At 39.0% G+C, this 21,761-nt stretch overlaps 1 protein-coding gene across 1 annotated transcript in view; it reads left to right on the forward strand.

The window, feature by feature from the left end:
• Nucleotides 1–21,761, forward strand: part of LOC126470481 (cytosolic 10-formyltetrahydrofolate dehydrogenase) — a 159,570-nt gene that overhangs the window by 102,544 nt on the left and 35,265 nt on the right. Inside the window, exons 9-11 of the mRNA XM_050098351.1 lie at nucleotides 9,138–9,250; nucleotides 19,182–19,403; nucleotides 19,718–19,911. Of these exons, the coding sequence (XP_049954308.1) occupies nucleotides 9,138–9,250; nucleotides 19,182–19,403; nucleotides 19,718–19,911 (529 nt within the window). The remainder of the gene's footprint in view (nucleotides 1–9,137; nucleotides 9,251–19,181; nucleotides 19,404–19,717; nucleotides 19,912–21,761) is intronic.

A 21,761-nucleotide genomic window follows, 5' to 3' on the forward strand; every position in this document is an offset into this window, starting at 1 on the left:
CCCACTGTGCTCTCCTTTCAGGAGATATGTTCTCTATTGCCCAATTATTATTCACAGAGATATCATATGTTTGCCTCCAGCTGTGGTTACCACCGGACTAGAGTTTCGGCAATACCATAAACAGCCTGGACAATCGTACCACTCCTGGGTCACTAACTTGTAGGGTCTCAGCTGCAAATGCTATTTCTCGTGCGCCAGTCAAGGCTGCAAGGCTTTGTATGCAGACTTCTTGATTGATGATACAGTGATTGGCACATGATTCTGAGGTCCGTGTACCAGCATCGAAACTGAATAACCCAGCATTGGAGGACATCTTGTGCATCACACACTTGTTCAAGGTTGGACAGGCTGCTAACAAATGACATATGGCAAGGCCACAAGTTGTGGCGATAAATGTGCCACCGTGCATTCCTTCCCCACACTGCAAGAGTAGAGTGACCCCCAGGTTGCAGCAATGTTGTGATTCATCATCATCTGACGTCTTTGTGGTGTCAGAGCTGCCAATTGCCCCTCGTTGACAGTCACAGTGACTGCTTCGTTCAGGCCTGCAGTGTTTTTCTGCTCACTCGCGAGCAGACTGTCTGGATTGCTGGGGTCCTGGGTTGTGCTGTGGCAAAGAGGGACCTCTCTACTCAATGTGTCGGAGTCGCGCAACCCACTCCCGTCCCACCCCGCTAGTGCAACAGGACATCATACGTGCACTGCAGTTGGTGGTCCCTCAAGGCATCGTGGACACGAGGGCCATCATTTATTTGATAAATCAGATGGCATAGCCACAGCTGGGCTCACCTGAGTTGTCTGCACCCTTGCACCATTTTGTGCCTACATGGTGGTTCTGTTACTCTTTGTGCCAGTTCTCAGTCACTGCGGCCTACAAAAGCATTATGCAACTCACCACATTGTTTGTGGTTGACCTCTCATCTGCTACCAACATTTTTGGCCTCAACACCATTACATTGTTGGGGTTTCTATTTCGGATGTCAAGTTCATATGATTTTGTTTATATAGACTGAACCAGGAAGTGGAAATCTGCACCGAGGCCAGGAATCGAATCAGAGTCTCCTGCATGTGCACTAGCCACTACGCCATCTTGGCACAGTGGTTAAGTGTATATACATAAAATCTTATCTGTATGAGACCAGTAAACTCTCAGAAATAGTCATTTCATTTGTGTAAGGTGATATGAGCTGCAGTTTCTTTCCAAGAACTGGATGATCTCTGCACTGCATTTGCATCTCTATTTCAGCTAGATCTGGGGTGTGCCTCAGACTTTCAAGCATTCATCACCCTTCAGCCTATATGGCATGCCTTGTTTTTGCCATGCCAGACCAATTCTGGTTATTTTACATGCTGATGTGAAGCAGGAGCTTGATTGTCTCCAGGCTGCTGGGGTAATTGATCTGGTGAAATCTAGTGCTTGGGCCACTCCTCTAGTCATCATCAGAAAACCCAATGGTTCTCTCAGATTGTGTGGCGATTTCAAGGCAACAATCAATGCTCAATCGCAGGTGGAAAATTATCCTATCCCCAGCTGGAGGACCTCCTGACAACTTGCTCAAGGGTGATACTACTACTACTAGATCAACCTTGCTGCTGCTGCTTACCACCACTTATCCATAGATGAGAAATTGCAGAACATCATTGTCATTAATACACATTTAATTTGTACAAGTACAAGTTACTTTGCCACTGCTTCAGCCCATGCGATTTTCCAAAGGTTTTTGGAACAGTTTACAGCATATTCTGGCTTGTGTGAATTAGATGGATGATCTCATTGTCACAGGACTCTCCTCCAGGAACATTTGCAAAATCTCCATATCCTTTTTATGGCCCTGCCGGGGTGCAGGCCTGCATTGTTGTTTAGAGAAGTATAGGTTTTTTCGGCCAGAGGTGGAGTATTTGGTGCACTGACTCACCAAAGAGGGAATTGGGCCAACTGATCCTAATGTTGCTGTGATAGGCTCCTTACCCTGCCCAATGAACTCACCCGAATTGTATGTGTTTTTGGACAAAATTGACTATTATTCAGAGTTCATACCCTGAGCAGCCCACATTATGCAGCCACTCGGTCAACTGCATAAAAAGGGTGCGCCTTACAACAGGACACCTGCCTGCAACTGGGCCTTTACTCAATTGAAAATCATGCTGAAATGCACCCATTGCCTCATGCCATTTTCTCCCAGTCACCTGTTGGTTGTGGCAGCCTATGCATCTGTCTATAGCATCGGTGCAGTCTTGGCACACAGGCATGGGGGTGCCTCTGAACAGCCTATAGCATACTCGTCAAAGACATTGACCCATGCACAGTGAAACTATTCCCATAAAAAAAGAGGCATTGGCAGTAGTGTTTGCAATTAAAAAATTTTGTGTCTATCTTTTTGGGACATGGTTCCCCCTATTACAGATCACAAGCCATTGGTTGCATTATTTGGGTTGCAGTCCAGGCTTTTGGAACAAACAGTCCAATGCCTCTGGCACTGTGTATTGTTCCTGATTGCATACAGTTATACTATCTGGTACAAGTCCACGGCACAGCATTCCAATTTCACTGCTTTGTTGTGTCTACCCATTGGCCCAGACCCAGATTTCAACCAACAGTGGATCCTCTGCACCCACATCGAAACCAAGTGGCAACATATGGCAGACAGTTTCCTCACTATGGCTGCATGTGTTGCTGCCACCACGCGCTTGGACAAAACGTTGCTGCAGGTCCTCTACTGTGAGACCCATGGCTGGGCAATTAACCTCACTCACATTATCGGTGAATGAGTTCAACTCCTGAAAACATATTTCTTACACTACTGATTGTCAATGATGTCATTCTTTTGGTCACTGAGGCAGACACACATCAGTTGGTCAACCTGGTAGACTTGCATCAACAAGTGTTGAGCTTGCTGCACCAGAAACATTGGGTGATATTCCACATTAAGGTGCTAGCTTGCTGACATGTGTAATGACTGGGGAGCAACATCGACATTAAAGCGATGGTCAACAGTTGCAGAGCATGCGTATGACACCAGGCAGCGCCCCTGTAATCTTTCACACCCTCACCTTCACCCCACCTCCTTTGGACTGCATCCATCTTGATTCAGCAGGCTCGGTTTTGGGATCAATGTTGTTGCTCATATTGGATGCTTACTCAAAGCATCCATGTTGTACACATGACATCTGTCAGGATTGATGCCACCCTCATTGCCTTGCCTCATGTTTTGGCCATAGAAGGGTTGCCTCATACATTTTTCACCAATAATTGGCCACAATTCACTGCATCTGCCATCAAAGATATCTGTGAGGTCAATGGCATAAAACATATTTGCAGCCTTCCGTTCGATCCTTCCTCCAATGGTGAAGTGGAACGTCTCATTCAGATGCTTAAGCAGCAACTGAAAAAAGCTGTTGAATCCTCAGCAACTATTTCAGCCTTCACCCTGCTATTGAGCACTTATCAAACAGCGCCAGTTGACAATCATAGCGCAGCTGAGCTCCTCCCCAGGTGGTAACTGTGCACCCTGGTTCATCTTCTGACACTGCCACCTTCAGAGCCCCACCTGTCCCTCCCAGTGTTACGCACGTGGTGGTGTGGCTATGTGGGGCTGATCCTACAGGAATATTGAGCCTTGAACACCTGTGGATCTGTGGAACCCCATGGCACACCCATAGCCAATGATGCCCGAATGGGTGCCACCAAACACCCATGCTTTCTGCAGCCAGCAGTCGAAATGATTGGGACTGTGCTGTTACCTCCATTCCTCCCTCCGTGGCACCCTTCGGGGTGTTTCCGCGCATATGGGCCTATTTTTTTTAAATTTTTATTTTTTTTGTAGGGGGGAGGGGGAGGGGGGGGGGGCAGGCAGGCAATTTGATATTTGACTTCACAGAAATTGAATGCCCGCTGGAGGTAATGGACCTAGATGGCAGTTAGAGGCCATAGTCTTGCCACAGTGCTGTGTTTGCAACATGAGCGTGCCACTCATCTCTCCATGTGAATATGCCAGCCGATAGTATTCCTAGTGGCCGATATAAATACAGCCACCCAGTGAATGGTCAATCAGTTTTGTACTCAAGTCTGGTATTGTCAGTTACTGTCATTGCTGAACTACAAACTATTGGATATCAATGTTGCCTGACACGTGAGCTTTGCCACTGGTTGCGATTCAGATTTCTCTTTGCTATTGGCTTGTTGACATCATTGTGGTGAAGGTTTCCACTTTCCACTTCATTGTTTACATAGACAGCGGACATGAATAACACAAGGGCAACAAAGTAACCTGTCAGCTGTGTTTAGCTCGGCTACTGTTTGATGCGGTGTTCTCTTCCACAGGGGGCCCCTACCACCTCACAGCTTTAGGTTTTTCTCCCTGGCGTTCTGATGGGTGCACTACTCGCAGTTGTATCATTATCCTAGTGACCATTTGCTCTTCTTGACCATAATGTGTCACCAGGAACTTGACATTAAAGCCATCATTCAGAAGTCTTCACATATCAACACTTCAAACCACACCTTAACATCTGGGTCTAGCACCTGCTGCATGATCAGCAATTTACTGCATTCACAATACCTTTCATGCAGATATCTGCATCGGGGTGTAGTAAGACTGCCTTGGAATTAATTTTCCTGTTTCTACCAAATTTTGGACGTGAGATATTGGCATTCTGTATATTTGACATAGTTGACACATGCCACTATATTTTATCCTCTATTGTCATGTTGCAATGGCACTTTTGATTTTTCACAGATATTCCATGAAGTATTCTGCTATTTCTCTGGTGTTCATATGTTGCCCAACTGTTTTGTGAATTTTTTACTCTGCATTGATCTGCATGAATGACATCCTTGAGATTCACCATCTTGGGAGCAACGGCTGTGACAGGACATCCTAAATGTGTCATTCATCTCTCCATTACTCACTGTTGGTTTTGGTGTAGTGATAGACCAGGTGCATGTTGCATAAATGATAGTGCATGCTATTTAGGTTGGGAAGGAATGAAGGAAGGAATATAGGGTTTAACGTCCCATCAACAATGGGATAATTACAGATGAAGCACCAGCTTAGATTGTTTCAAGGATGGGAAGGAAATAAGCTATATCCTTTCAAAGGAACTATCCTGGAATTTGCCCAGAGCAATCTAGGCAAATCACAGAAAACCTAAATCAAGGTGGACAGGCATCGATTTGAACTGTTTTCCTCCTGAACGCAAATCCAGTCTGTTAACCACTGTGCCACCTCATTCAGTATTTCGGTTGGGAACCACCATATAAGCAATAGGAAATTATCTATCACAAATTAGTGCAGAGTTGGACGTGACCATGATTGTAGATAGTACAGAGCAAGGCAGGAGCACTCTCAGCATCCCCCGATCTCAATTTAATCAAGGGGCTGTTTGAAATGAAGACTGAGGTTAAATAGATTAGTAAAAAAACCGAAATACTGAATGAGGTGGCACAGTGGTTAACAGACTGGATTTGCGTTCAGGAGGAAAACAGTTCAAATCGATGCCTGTCCACCTTGATTTAGGTTTTCTGTGATTTGCCTAGATTGCTCTGGGCAAATTCCAGGATAGTTCCTTTGAAAGGATATAGCTTATTTCCTTCCCATCCTCGAAACAATCTAAGCTGGTGCTTCATCTGTAATTATCCCATTGTTGATGGGACGTTAAACCCTATATTCCTTCCTTCATTCCTTCCCAACCTAAATAGCATGCACTATCATTTATGCAACATGCACCTGGTCTATCACTACACCAAAACCAACAGTGAGTAATGGAGAGATGAATGACACATTTAGGATGTCCTGTCACAGCCGTTGCTCCCAAGATGGTGAATCTCAAGGATGTCATTCGTGCAGATCAATGCATTAAAACTTGACAATTGATTCCACAGCTATCAGTAAGCATTGGAAGTTACTGTGCAATGATTGAGACTCCTGGGTATTCAAAAATGTGCTCAAGATGGGTTCCACAAATGTTGAAACAGACCATGAGATTCAAAGAAAAGCCATTTCAACTGAACTATTGGGGCTGTTTGAGCCCACTGGAGAGATCTAGCAGTCGCTGGTGAAAACTTTGTGCATCACTTTGAGCCAGAAACTAAAAGGCAGTCACCACCCAAAATCGCCCAAAAAGAAGAAGTTCATGACAGCTCGCTCTGCTGACAGTCATGAAGTCTTCTAGGGTAGTGATGGTGTCATTCTCATGAATGTTTTACACAAATGTTCAACTAATAATTTAGGTGCATATATGAAGACCCTGAACAAACTCGAAAAACTGTTTCTGATGGGTTTGGTCTGACAAGAATCCAAAAGCAACCGTGCTTCAACATGACAGTGGGTGCCTGTAATCAAATTTCAGAAACCATGAACACATAATTAAAGTGGGTTGGGCATCATTGTTCATCCACCATATAGCACACACCTCGTGCTCTCCGACTTCCATCTGTTTGGACCACTTAAGGATTCTCTGTATAGGGGACATTTTGAAGGCGATGAGAGCATAATTCATGCAGTGAAAACATGGCTGCAAGCACAGAACAAGAGCTATTACCAGTAGGGTATACATGCTCATATACATCACTGGCCACAGAACGTGATGGAGACTTGGTAGAAAACTAGTAAATGTAGAAGAAATGTTGATTTATATTGTCACTAAATTCTAATTCTTAAGAATAAATATATTCTGAGACAAAAACTGTTGGGCATTACTTATTAAAAGACCTTTGTACAAGAATGTGGCAAGTCATTTGGAATATCTGTGGGTGTGTAATGTTTGTTGGAACATTATTTTAAAATTACAGGAACTGAATAGGTGTTAATCTTGTTGGAGAAATTGAGAGAGAGGTGAAGTAGCTGTGTACATAGACTGTACACTGAGATGACAAAAGTCATGGGATAGAGATATGCACATGTACAGGTAGTGGTAGTATCATGTACATGAGGCATAAAAAGACAATGCATTGGCAAAGCTGTCATTTGTGCTAGGGTGATTCACGTGAAAAGGTTTCAGATGTGATTATGACCACATTACGGGTATTAAGACTTTCAGTGTGGAATTATAGTTGTAGCTAGATGCATGGAACGTTCCATTTTGGAAATCATTAGTGAATTCAATATTCTGAGACCTACAATGTCAAGAGTGTGCTGAGAATACCTTATTTCAGGTATTGCCTCTCATCACAGACAACACATTGGCCAGCGACCTTCACTTAATGACCAAGAGCAGTGATGTTTGCGTAGCATTATCAGTGCTAGCAGACAAGAAACACTGGATGAAATAAGCACAGAAATCATTGTGGGATGTATGACGAATTTATCCGTTAGGACAGTGCAGTGAAATCTGGAATTAATGGGTTATGGCAACAGACGACCGATGCGAGTGCCTTTGGTAATAGCACGTCACCTCTCTCCTGGGCTTGTGACCATGTCTGTTGGACTATAGATGACTGGAAAGCCTTGACGTGGTCATATGAGTCCTGATCTCATTTGGTAAGAGTTAATGATAGGGTTCGAGTGTGACACAGACACCATGAAGCCGTGGACTCAGTTCATCAACAAGGCACTGTGCAAGCTGGTGATGGCGCCATAATGATGTGGGCTATGTTTTACATGTAATAGACTGGGTCCTGTGGACCAACTGAACCAATCATTGACTGGAAATGATTATATTGGGCCACTTAGAGACCATTTGCAGCCATTCACGGACTTCATGTTTCCAAACAACAGTAGGATTTTTATGGATGATAATGTGCCATGGCACAAGTCCACAATTGTTTGCAATTGGTTTGAAGAACTTGCTGCACAGTTAGAGCCAATCACTTGGCCACCCAGATCATCCAACATGAATTCCATTGAACATTCATGGAACATAATAGAGAGATCAGTTCATGCACAAAATCCTGCACTGGCAACACTTTCACAACTATTGATTGCTGTAGAAGCTGTGTGACTCAATATTTTCACAGAGGACTTCCAGTGACTTGTTGAGTCCATGTCATATCAGGCAGGAGGAGGTCCAACACGATACTAGGAGGTATCCCATGGCTTTTGTGACCTTGATGTAAACTAGACTGACTGTTGGGTAAAACAACTCAGTAATTGTGTAAAAACTAAAATGAATAGCTATGACAAGTTGTATGTGACTGTCTGGGAATATTTTAAGTTCAGTCAAACAGTTGTAAAAGAATAAATAAAACATTATTGAAATTACTTCATAACCCTCTGCAACTGTCAACTACTTGTTTTATCCTTTGTACAAATGTATAATTTTTGCCTTAAGCTATTTCCAAGAACTGCTATTTTTTCATTCAAACTCAGCACTACTTCCTGAGTTGATGTAGCAGTTATTAATTGATCAACTGACATACTACAATGTATTTATAATTACATTAACAGATATACTTGAAAATGTCTTAAGGAAAAAATTGGGCATTTATACTGAGAGTAAATTAATAAGTTGATAGTTGCTGGTAACTGTGAAGTAATTTCAATAATTTCTATCAACTGTAACTCATTTTCAATGAAACGTATTGAATACATACAACAAGTTTTGTACAAAGTTCTGAAAAAGTTACTGTATGTGTGAGTGCTGATGGAGACAATTGAAAACCACAGTTCACATAATCGAGGAGACCACCTACCTATCAGTGTGGACATAATTTTGTATGATGATCATGAGAAAGCACAAACAGTCTCTGGTGAAATTCTGTTTTTAAAAACCCTTGTCAGTTATTTTCATTCATCCTCCATGAGGAATGTCCATGCATTTTTAAAACATCATTTTCGTTTTGCTTATGTTGCATCTCCTTTTATTTTGCATAAGAAGCAACACAGTCTTCTTTTGTGTGCTGAATTTTATAGTTACTGTTGGATGTTTTTCGTGGTGTATTACATTTTACATTACATAGCTAGATAAACTGTAAAAAAATCTTGAAACAGAATAAACACAATTGTAGAATGAGATTAGCAACTATTGTAGAGGGGATTCAGAATTAATGAGTAGAATGTTATGAAGATTGTGGTTGCCTACTGTATACCGCATAATCATTTTTATAATATAATTTAATTATGTAGTTATGTATTAATTACTGAAATCTTACCTTGGAACCTGCAAGGAATACATTATACATATATTTTCTTCATTACTAGGTTCAGTGCGCTTCAAAATTGGATGTAGATAAAGCAGTTGAAGCAGCAAAAAATGCATTTGCAGGAGAGTGGTCCAAAATGAACGCACGGGATAGAGGAATTTTGCTGTATAGGTATGTATCCAGTCTTTTGTAAACTAATGGTATTGCAATGCTGAAACTATTATGTTGAAATCGATAACGTGATTTTGTGTTCTACATCAAGAGAGCCATTTTTTTCCAAATTTTATCTCAAACATGAATGCTGTGATGTAATTTTGCCACATATTTGTTGAGGCTGAACAAATCCATACTTGACACTTTCTTTCCAGGTGTATGTATTTTTATTCCGTGCATTTTTTATTCTGTGGGTGTTACTAATGAAGTGGCAACAGATTTTTTTGGGGTAAAAATAGGGCCCCAACATTTTCAGTAGGCTTTTTAATTTTTTTGGTCTTCTAAAATCACTTTGTGAAGTTCTTACATTGTTTTTGAGAGCATTACTTGTTAGTAGCTTCTAAATTTTAAGACTCGCAAACTGTAAACATCACTACATTTTGTGGCACAATTCACTCTCTAAAAATTCAGCTGAGTGTCCGAGTCATCTGTTTTAGATATTATGATCTCTGATCCTACCCAAAAAAGTATTCGAATCAAAAGACCTGATTACATTGCGCCAAGGCCTTACTGAATAAGAACTCACAACTGACATGTAAATGCATAATTTAATTTGTCACTTTAACAGTGTTGTTGATCTTTTCAACGAGTTAAGAAAACAATCATCTGTGTATGTTATTATTATTATTATTATTATTATTATTCACATATGGGCCCAATTAGTTAGTCAATGTTGCTTTTGATGGTTGGCCTTCCTTTGTGTCCAGATTTGTTTCACCCTTTCAGAATGAAATCTCTTTCCTTCATCAGACCATGGTGTTCCAGTTTATTTTCTAATTTCCCTCTGACGAACTTCTCAGTCAAATATCTTTTGTCTGAATGTTTTTCTATCTGTAACATCTGCCTGAGTTATACCAGCTACTTTAGGATCCTCCTTAACTGCAGCGATCCATTTAATTGGCTCAGTTTTGGCCTTATTTCTGTTTTCATGGAATCCCACTATTTGTTCTGTCAACCTAGTGGGTACCGTTCTTTTAATGTGCACATAAAATTTAAATATTAATTTTTTCATGTCACCACGTATGTCTGTGTATTCATTTATTTTCTTATTACTTCTCAGCCTATAAGTTTCTCCATCAGTGCTTTTGAGGCCTAATATTTTCCCAATAATCTTTCTTTCCTTCTTTTGAATTTCTTCAATATCCCTCTTTCTATTTAAAATTAAAGTTTCTGCTTGATAAAGACATTTAGGTTTGATTACAGTGCTGTAATGCCTAAGTTTACTGAACTTAGAAAGTGATTTTTTATTATAATATTTTGTGTTAATCTGAATAGAGTTGCTATTTTTTGACAGCGAACTTCAATTGCAGCTTTTTCCAGGCCGTTTTCTTCTATGATTTTCCCCAAGTAATTAAATTGAGAAAACCTTTTTATTTTTCCATATTTCGTGTTCAAAAACTTTAGTGCTTGTTTGTTGTATGTTGTATATTCCATTTTTTCAAATGATCTTTGTAGTCCTACTTTTTCCGCAGCTACTTCAAGAATTTAAATTTGTTTCTGAGTTGTGGTAATAACCCTAGTTAAAACTGCCAGATCATCTGCAAAGGTGAGGTAATCTGCTCTAATATTACTTCTACCTAACTTGATTGATTGATCTATATTTTGACTTGACTTTTGCTCTCACCGTTCTGTAATTATCTTTTCCAAACACAGTTAAACAGTAATGAGGGGAGTTCATCTCCCTGTCTAACACCAGTCTTTACATAAAATGGTTCAGAAATTTCTCCCATGAATTTAACTTTAGAGCTAGTGTCGGTTAACATTTCCTTAATCAGTATTAGAGTTTTATTATCTAGCCCTTGTTCCTTTAAAATTTGGAAAAGAGATTCACAATGAACTGAGTCATAGGCCTTTTTAAAATCCTCAAATGTACATACAATATTGTTACTAGAAATCCTTTGGTGTGTAATGATTAGTTTTAAATTAATAATTTGTTCCGAACAGGATCTGTTTGGTCTAAAGCATGCTTGGTATTCACCAATTTTAGGTTCTAACTGTTCTCGGGCTCAGTCAAGTTAACACTGTGAGAGAATTTGGTATGTGACCAGGAGAAGAAAGATTCCTCGGTAATTATTAGCATTGGTTCCATCCCCTTTTTTATGCAATGGATAAATTAGGGCAGTTTTCCAGTCCTCAGCTATTTTCTCAGTTAGCCATATATGCCCTATTAGTTGAGTGATCTCTTTTATAGTGTTAGGGCCAGCTGCTTTTAGTAGTACTGCCATTATACTATCTTCTCTGGATGCTTTGTTGTTTCTCTAAGTCTCTTAATTTGTTTAGTTATTCTGATTTTGTCAGGTTTGTAGACTTAGGGTTGGTGTTATTAGTTTGCTGTGGTTGGAATTTGTTTGCTGGTTCTGGACAGTTTAATAGTTTCTCAGAATAATTAGCAAGTACTTACAATTTTCCCAGTTGTTAGGAGCCAAACTGCCATTTTCATTTTTGAAGCAAAGACTTTGAGCTTGGTGACCAGTTAGTTTTGTTTTGAATGTTTTATAAAAGTTTCTTGCATTGTTCTTTTGGAAGTCTCTTTTTGATTCCTAAAAGTTGGGAATTTGTGTAGTTTCTTTTAGTTTGTTGGATTAATTTAGATGTTTCTTTTTGTACAGTTAAAAAGGTGGTGTACTTATTTTCAGTTTTGTTACTATTCCAATTTTTGAATGCCTCATGCCTAGACTTAACAGCTGTTTTACAGTCCACATTCCACCAAGGGTGTTTTTGTTTCTTTTGAAGCAGAATTAAATTTTGTGCTGTTTCGATGAACTTTTCTTTTAGGCTTTGCTAATTGTTGGATTGTTTTTTTGTCAAGTTTGCTTGTTAGAGTTGGGTTTATTTCAGCAGTCAGATTTTGAGATAACATTTTTTGTTTTGAAGAGGTTTTTAGGTTGAAATTTTACTTTTATTAGCCATAAATAATGGTCAGAATCAATATTAGCCCCTTTCCTAATTTGGACATTTAAAATTTCTTTGTAGTTAGGGTATGAAATTGCTACACGATTGATTTTCAATTCCCTGGTAAATGTATTGGGTGCCCGCCAAAGTTTTTGTTTAAAAGGGTTCTTTTTAAAATGAATTTTATCCATAGTGGATGCTGTTGAATTCTGTGACTGTTCCTTTATAGGTTGTAGAAAAATTTCCAGTACCAGTCACAATGTGACTGGTAGCGGAAATTTTTCTACAACCTTTTTAAAATGTGTTGACATGGTTTTAAGGTTAAAATTTTTACATGTTTCAACAAGTCTTTGGCCATTTTGGTTTGCCCATCTATGCACAGGAAATCCACCCACCGTTTCCGTACATATTTTCTCTTCACCTAATTGAGTGTTAAAATCATGGTTTGAGGGAGTTTTCGATCTGATGCTTTCTAACGTTTCCCAAGCTTCATTAACTTCTTCAGGTTATGTACGGTTATTCTCATTGACTGGCATATGGGCATTAATTAAAGTGTATGCTTTACTTGCACATGTAAGAGAAATTCTCATTAGTCTATTATTAATGAGTTTTGTCTTCATTATTGAATTTAAAATATTTTTGGGGTCTGCAAAAGCAACTACCAGGTGTGGTGTATTATTAAGCATCCTTTTATCACTTGAATTGAATCTTCTGTTCTTTTAATGTATCTCCCAATTTATGGAGTTTACTTATTTCCAAAAGTGTTTTATGTTAAGTGTTGCAAAAAATGTATTTGTTTTAGTTCTAAGTTGGCCTGAGGACTCTTGACTTCCTCTGTTGAATTTCATTGCATTTTAATCTGACCACCCCAGAATCCAGAAGACCCGTTGCGCCAGTAATACTGACAGTAGATTGACCACCTGGAGTAATACTGTGATTATCAAAATGCTCCATGTTGATTGTACCTGGAATCAGGCAGGGTTGAGTAGACTCATTGAGTGAACTCAGAGTGTTAAGGCTGGAAGGGTTAGTTCCAGAATATAAATTTCAGCTGCACCACTGGTTAACAGATCTGACCACTTTACCTCTTGCTACAGGACAGATGCAAAGTGGATTTGGCTTTTTTGTGCCTTGGTCTAGGACTGCTTATTCTATATTCGCAGTTGTCTGCCGTATCTGATGGAACATTCACTATCCTCCACCTGTGACCCATCGAATACTCTATGCAAGGTCAGCTTCATAGGCTTTTAGTTACAAAGTCTTGAAACCGTGTATGTTATTCTTATTACCTGTCAAAGACCTTAATAAATATTTTGAAGTTCATTATTTTGTCCTCCTAAATTTCCTACTGAGCAACTTGGGTCTTATTAATGCTTAAGGCAAGGCATATCAAGGTGGTTAAGGCACTGGAGTCCTATTCATGAGGCCCAAGTTCAGATCCATGTCTGGCCCTCCAAATTGTGTTTTTTGTGCTTTATGTAAATTGCTTAATGCAAAATCTGGGATGGTTCCTTTGAAAGGGCACAAGTGAGTCCTTTCCATCCTTCCTAATCTGACCTTGTCCATCATCTATTCTGACCTTGTAAATGTTACATTAAACCTCAAACTTCCCTCTTTATTTCTTTTCCCATTTCAGTTTCCCTTGTTTCTTTGTTGTTTCCGGTCTTTTCATGTCCTCTTAATCACTCTGTATGTTGTCATGCTTTTTCTTCCATCTACACTTCTCCTGTTGTCTAGGTTTTCCTGTCTTGGAGTCGTTCAGTGTTTAATATCTTTTCTTCTAAAGAAATTTATTTTCATTATTTATAATTCTTGAAAATTATTTGTTAATAGTTCCCTCTTGACTTCTCTGATTCATGGTGTTGATTTATTATCCCAGAAATATTTGAATATTTATTTCATATCAGTCTATGGCAATATTCAATGGACATCAACCTCCACTTTGTCATTATTTATTATTGTTTATGGTTATCCTAGAAGATTTCCTTGATAATTCTAATTTTGCAACATATTATTATTTTTCCTTCTTTCAAGCCCTGTTTTTCAAGCTGACAATTTGTTCTTATAGACATATGAATCAACATTCCGCTCTGACCACTGTGTTATAGCAACTTAGTTTCATGTTGTCAGAGATGCATTTCTTATTCCAAATATTGACAATATCATGAAAAGGTTAGTTGTTACTCACCACATAGCAGAAATGCTGAATCGTAGATAGGCAAAATAGAAAGACTGTCAAACAAAGCTTTTGGCCAAACAGGCCTTCATCAGGATACACACACTCTCTCTCTCTCTCTCTCTCTCTCTCTCTCTCTCTCTCTCTCACTCTCTCACTCATTCAGCTTACACGTAAATACGCAAACACTTGGCTGAAAGCTTTGTTTGATGGTCTTTTTGTTGTGCCTGTTTGCAACTCACCATCTCGGCTATGTGGTTAGTAACAACTGTCCTTTTCATAATACTATCATTATTCCATCCTGGATTTTCCATTGTTCGATTATTGTAAATATTCTTTCTTAAGTCACATACTACTTCCATTTGTCTGATACATTCATCTGTTGAAAACTTCTGTAGCCAATTTTCTTCTGTTATTACTTCTAAGTATTTGAACAATCTGACCTTTTGTATTTTACCTCTTTCTACTTCTACTTATTTGAATTTGGGTTAAAAAATTCTTTATGTTTTTCGTGAATGTGTTTGTATCTGAGAATCTGATTCTTGTTTTGCTAGCTATTATTTCAAAAATATTTAGTTGAAACCTTACTCCAGCAAGATTTTCTGACAGTAACATAAAAAAAAACAATTCACAAAAATAAGGTAACATACCTTACTTTTATTTGATTTTCTTCTTAGAATTAGTTGTTTAATTAAGTTATTTTGGAGTTGTGAGTTCCAGATTCACCAGCTGAAGAGTAAATGTGATAAAGTAAAGTCAAGTCATATGGCATTGTAGGCTGGGAGACCCCAAGGGGTAGGTTCAGTCGCTGAGTCGGAAATGGTTTTCTTCCAGTGCACATCATGGCCCCTTTTGTTGCAGACACACTGAAGCACCAAAAAACTGGGTATAGGCATGCATATTCAAATACAAAGATATGTAAACAGGCAGAATACAACACTGTGCTCGGCAATGCCTACATAAGACAAGTGTCTGGTGCAGTTGTTTGATCAGTTACTGCTGCTACAGTAGCAGGTTATCAACATTTAAATGAGTTTGAACATACTGTTATAGTAGGTGCATGAGTGATGGGACACAGTATCTCCAAGGTAGCGATGAAGTGGGAATTTTGCCATACGACCAGGTCACAAGTGTACTGTGAGTATCATCAAATTTCTGACATCTCTCTGGCTGGAAAAAGATCCTGCAAGAACAGGAGCAATAATGACTGAAGAGAATCATTCAACATGACAGAAGTGCAACCCTTCCACAAATTGCTGCAGATTTCAATGCTGGGGCATCAACAAGTGTCAGTGTTCAAACCATTCAATGAAACGTCATTGATGTGGGCTTCTGGAACCGAAGGCACACTCGTGTACCCTTGATGACTGCACAAAACAAAGCTTTACACCTCACCTAGATCTGTTAGCACCGACATTGGACTGTTGAAGACTGGAAACATTTTGCCTGGTCAGACTAGTTGCATTCCAAATTGTATCGGATGGATGTGTATGGGTATAGAGACAACCTCACGAATGGATGAACCTTGCATGTTAGCAGGAGACTGTTCAAGCTGGTGGAGGCTCTGCAATGGTGTGGGGCATGTGCAGTTGGAGTTATATGGGACCCCTGATACGTCTAGACACAACTTTGACTGGTGACACATACGTAAGCATCCTGTCTGATCACCTGAATCCATTTATGTCCATTGTGCATTCCGATGGACTTAGGCAATTCCAGCAGGAAAATGCGACACCTCACACATCCAGAAATGCTACAGAGTGGCTCCAGGAACACTTTTCAGAGTTTAAACACTTCCACTGCCCACCAAACTCCCCACACATGAAAATTATTGGGCATATCCTGGATGTCTTGCAACATGCTGTTCAGAAGATATCTCCACCCCCTCATACTCTTACGGATTTATGGACAGCCCTACAGGATTCGTGGTGTCAGTTCCCTCCAGCGCTACTTGAGACATTAGTCAAGTCCATTCCACATCATGTTGTGGTACTTCTGCACGGCCGTGGGGCCCTACACAATATTTTAAGCAGGTATGCCAGTTTTTTTGCCTCTTCATTGTATGTGAGAGTTGTGCCATACTTGTATTTGCAGTGTATAGGTGTGTGTGTGTGTGTGTGTGTGTGTGTGTGTGTGTGTGTGTGTGTTTGTTGCTGCCGCCTCTGGATCACAGGGTCCAGCGTTCGATTCCTGGTTGAGTTAGGGATTTTCTCTGCCCAGGGACTGGGTGTCTGTGTTGTCCTCATTGTTTCTTCTTCATCATCATCATCATCATTATCATTATTCATGAGAGGCGACAGGAAGGGCATGTGGCCATCCCTTAAACTGTCCCCGCCAAATCCGTTCCTAACATTGCCGACCCTGCAGTGATTCAGGATATAGGCACAAGGAAATTGTGTTGTATGATGATGGGATGATGATGATGATGACGACAACAATGATGAGAGAGAGGAGTGTGTGAAACCTGGTGCTGACACGTAGCTCACTCCTCTCTAAGAGCATCAGGGGGACTGCCTGGCTTAATGTGTCCATCCAGTGGGTGGATCACTATCAAGTGTGTCATGTGCACTCACTTCAAACCTCTCCCCCTCTTGCTGGCTACATACTGGCAGTGAAAATTTTCCACCACCAGGATTACAACAGGCTTACCTCTGAATAAAGTGTACATTAGCAATCTTGGTTACAGAAGTAGGTAGTAAAGGTGATGAGCCATGGTTATCCATTAAATCTGTTTTATTTCAAGTAATCAACATGTTTATTCTAAATTTTAATTAAAATGCTCTGTTTATGGGGATTTCAGAGATGTTTGCTAATAATTTTATTTAATAATTCTCTGTGTATTGAGTCAAATGCTCTGTTGAAGTCAAATTAGATATAGTTTGGTTTTGCAGTTTAGAATTATATGGCAAATAATTGATTCCAAATTACATGTTTGTTCTCCTCATTATATTCCCTTTGTGAAGCAATCCTAATATTCTCCAAGTTGTTCATCTAAAATTATTTCATTATTGCTTAGGATAATCTATGAAGGTCTTTTGTATGTGAATGGAAAGTTTGACACCCTTCCATAATTGGTAACACTTTGCTTTTCTCATTTTGTATGAAGTAGATGGATTATGGCTATTATTTATACTTCTCTTGGACTTTTTTTGGTTTGTATTTAAACTTTCCAAAGAACAAACAATATATGATTTGGAAACATTCTGGACTTTTGTTGTTAATGAGTCTTTCGAATTCCATCCATCATTTTAAGACTTTTGGTGATAAATTCTCCTCAAAATAACATGGTATTGTTAAACATCCTAATTTTTCAATAGATCTTTTGATTTTTCTGTGCTTTGTTAGCTCTATCAATCCAGATTTTGTTCAAAGGATTTCCTTCTCTTCCTAGATATTTTCTGTCACAATCTGACACATTTCATTTCTTTTATTCTTAACTGATCCTAATGTTTTGTTTCCAGCTTTCTGGATTTGTACTTCTCATTGTCCCCCAACTTGGTACTTTATTTGTCTCAGTTTCTTATTTTTAGTTTTATGGCATTTCACTTAAGCCCCCTGTTTGCATCATATCTTAACAATTTTTCCAATGTTATTTTTGAAAACGTATGGAAAAAGACATTATTAACCTCAGAAAGGTAGTGATCCATATGAAATTCACTATTTTAACAGATTGTAGCATATCCCATTGTTGACCTTGTTTTTATTGATTTCTCTTGTTTTTTCCCATTTATATGTGCATTACATTTGTAAGTGTGTATTATTTTAATTTCTAAGTGTCATTTTTGAAATAGGCAGTTTCTCTAATTTTGGCTTAAATTATGTTATATTATTTACTTCGTTTTTATTTACTTAAAATGCAGTGTCAAACAGGAAATTTTTCCATTGATCTCACTACAGATTTCGTTTGAAAATTTTGTATTATTTAGTATTTGTTACACTCTCATCTAAAGTCTAGTTTCTTGCACTGATATAAAATTGTGATATGATTTTGCTATAGGAGTAATTAATCTTATATTTGCTATCCAGTTTTTAGAACCTAATTAACATTTAACATTACAAAATAATATTAATTTTTTGAATTTCAATGTAAGAAATATTCCAAATCACTCCAACTTGTCTTTACTTCAGATGTTAGTACTTCCCAGAATCTTAAGTGCATGTGTGTTACAAGATGTAATTTTAGAGTCCCCTATTGAGTTACTGTGGGGGTAATATTGTCTTTATGTGAACTTCCCATACTATGAATTGAAGTGGTACATTGTAAAATGTTGAAAATTTTAAGATTTCCAAAATAACACCACATTGTTCACCTGGAAGTTGTTATTTTTGACTGCAATAGTCTTGCATTCAGTAGAACTGGGATTCAGTTTTCTGTGCACCCATCTAGATTCAGATTTTCCATGGTTTCATGAAGTCACTTAATGCAGATGATGGGATGGTTTCTTTGAAAATGGCAAACCACTTATCTTCCACATTCCTGTCCTATCCAAGCTTGCACACCATTTCTGATGACCTCACCACCATCATTTCTTTGCTACCATTCATACCTGGGAGGCATTCCCCAATCCACAACCTTAGGAGGTGCACGAAGGATGACTAGTAGCTCTACAAGGGCATTATAGTTCTTTATTAAACATTTGTTCTTATAAGATACTGGTGCTTTATTTTCAAGTCTACACATTTATTTGTTGAAAAGTCTCTCTCTCTCTCTCTCTCGCTCTCTCTCTCTCTCTCTCTCTCTCTCTCTCTCTCTCTCTCTCTCTCTGTAAATTACAAAGTAAGTAATGGAGATGACCTTAGATTTTCTTCTTTCTTTGATAGGCTGGCAGATCTTATGGAAGAACACAAAGAGGAGCTTGCAACAATTGAATCAATAGATTCTGGGGCAGTTTACACTCTGGCTCTCAAAACACATGTTGGTATGTCAATTGAAACCTGGAGATATTTTGCTGGTTGGTGTGATAAAATACATGGAACTACAATCCCAATAAATCATGCAAGGCCAAACAGAAATCTCACATTCACGCGCAAAGAGCCAATAGGGTGAGTTTCATAGACTGCTTCATTTTTAAAATTATGTTAATAATAGAAGTCATAGTAATGATATTAATACTAATGAAAACTGAAAATTGTTTACTGTAATAACATTCATAAATTTCCCTGTTGTTGTTATGCCCTTGTGATTTTCTGCATCTCAATAAAACACTGTTCAGTTAATTAACTTTCTGCTGACTTTTTGAAATTTTGAGTACTTCAATCAGCCATTTAAGATTTTACTCTCAAAATTGTGTGTTTGTCTTTTCTTCACAATATTAAAGTGTTTCAACTACATAAACATCTTTTTTTTTTTAATTTAGTGTGTGTGGCTTGATAACACCATGGAATTATCCACTTATGATGCTGTCTTGGAAAATGGCAGCCTGTTTAGCAGCTGGTAATACAGTAGTGATGAAACCTGCACAAGTGTCACCTTTAACAGCACTGAAATTTGCAGAACTGTCTATTAAAGCAGGCATCCCTCCAGGTGTAATAAATATATTGCCTGGTGCAGGTAAGCCTAATTATGTTGTGTTAAATGTTATCATATAAAAGTAAATAAGACTATACCCATTTCATAAGGTATCAGAGTAAGAAAAGATGCTTCATTAGAGGCATTCTTGTGATAAAGCAACTGACTACTTTGCTGTTGAAGTAGGTGGACATAGTAGCGTCTGATTACCAGTTCTCTTTGACAATTAACTTTATGTAGACTATTGTGCATAATAGCTCTTCTGTTTTAAGGTCTGGAGCTAATATAACAAGTGTCCAATATTATAAATCTTTAGAAGCTGTCAGAAATGGGTTGAAATTAGCTTGAGCCCTGCTCTTCTGAAGCATGACACTCAACTAAAGTCTCAAGAAACTCTTCTTTCTTTGTAGAGTAGTGTTTCATTAATAGGGTTGTTTGAGCTATATTGGCATATTTGAAACCACAGGTTGTTTGCATCTCAGTAAGTGTGAAAGCAAACTGAAAGTGATTGATTGAATTACATTTGTTAGTGTATATGAAATGCTTCTTCCACTCCTTTACCTTGTTATAATAATTTTGGTTAAAGTAAAGTATTGTGGAACATACGGGAATAATGGAAACAGCTACTTTTACGACAAGCAACAACTCCATACAGATAAATCATGGATGATACATAGGGCATACATCTCATAGTTACTCACTTGTAGCTTTCAAACTTCCACTCTTTCTACTCACCCCCCCCCCCCCTACCCCCTTCACACACACACACACACACACACACACACACACACACACACACACACACACACACAACTAATGCTGATCTTCATGGCAATAATAGACATTAACAAATGATCATCAGGGCAGGCAGTTTTGAAGGAAGAGTGAAGGAGTGTGGCAGGAGAGAGTGAGGAAGGTATGGAGAACAGAAGGTGTAGGAAAATGTTGGGAGCATGAAAGGGGATAACCGATGGCTCTCAGTGGCAGTGATGAAACTGTGGATCAGAAATGGTAATGATCATGAAACTGAGTGAGTCATGCGTGAGACAGAGAAGAAGAGTGAGTGCAGTTTTAATATTCCCATCTATGGGCAATATTGACAATAGTTCAGAGGCACTACATATTGTGGTTGACAAACACCTCTAGGGGAAGGTGTAGCATATCACATGGGCTGAGCCACTCACACCAACAAGTCCAGGAGGCAACTGTGATTCAGTTCTAGTACCATCTATTGCATGAACTGCTATCAATCATGCCATTCTGCTTGTTGGATTCGACCCTGCATTGCACTTGGACTTCCTTGTTCTCGTACTTGGCTTTTATTCAGTGTTTTACTTTCAACAAACTTGGCTTTGTTATGTATTATGCATCCATGTCAGGAGCAGACAGAATACTGATGATGAGTTCTTCCCCTATCATGCTTTTGGTTACACACTCACACCTAGTGCCAGTGTTATAGATCCCAAAATTCTGGAATATTGACAGTAACAACTGTCACTGCAACAGCAGTACCAGGAACTATGCAGAAACAACAAGAACAGCATGTGCTTCTCCCGCAGCTCATATATCAGCAGCAACAGTGATGTCAGTCAGTGATCATGGTAATGTCCCCACCTGTCTTTGGAGAGCTGGAAAGTCTTCCTCCATAATTTTGAACTGTGCTGTTTTGCTTATTGCAGTTCTGGTAGGCACAAAAGTACACTGCTCTTGTCTTCTAGTAGGCATTGTCTTAGGTAACAGACAGTTCCAGTCTTATAGGACTCTCATACGATTACGGCTAGACTGTTGGTGCACAGTGTATGGATCAGTGAGAACTGGAGGTCATTGACACTATCTACCATGAGGGGATCTGGCTAGAATGCAGGATGAACCCCATTCCCAGTCTCTGTGCT

Source organism: Schistocerca serialis, chromosome 3 (genome assembly GCF_023864345.2).
Source record: "Schistocerca serialis cubense isolate TAMUIC-IGC-003099 chromosome 3, iqSchSeri2.2, whole genome shotgun sequence".
NCBI classification, from domain to species: Eukaryota; Metazoa; Arthropoda; class Insecta; order Orthoptera; family Acrididae; genus Schistocerca; species Schistocerca serialis.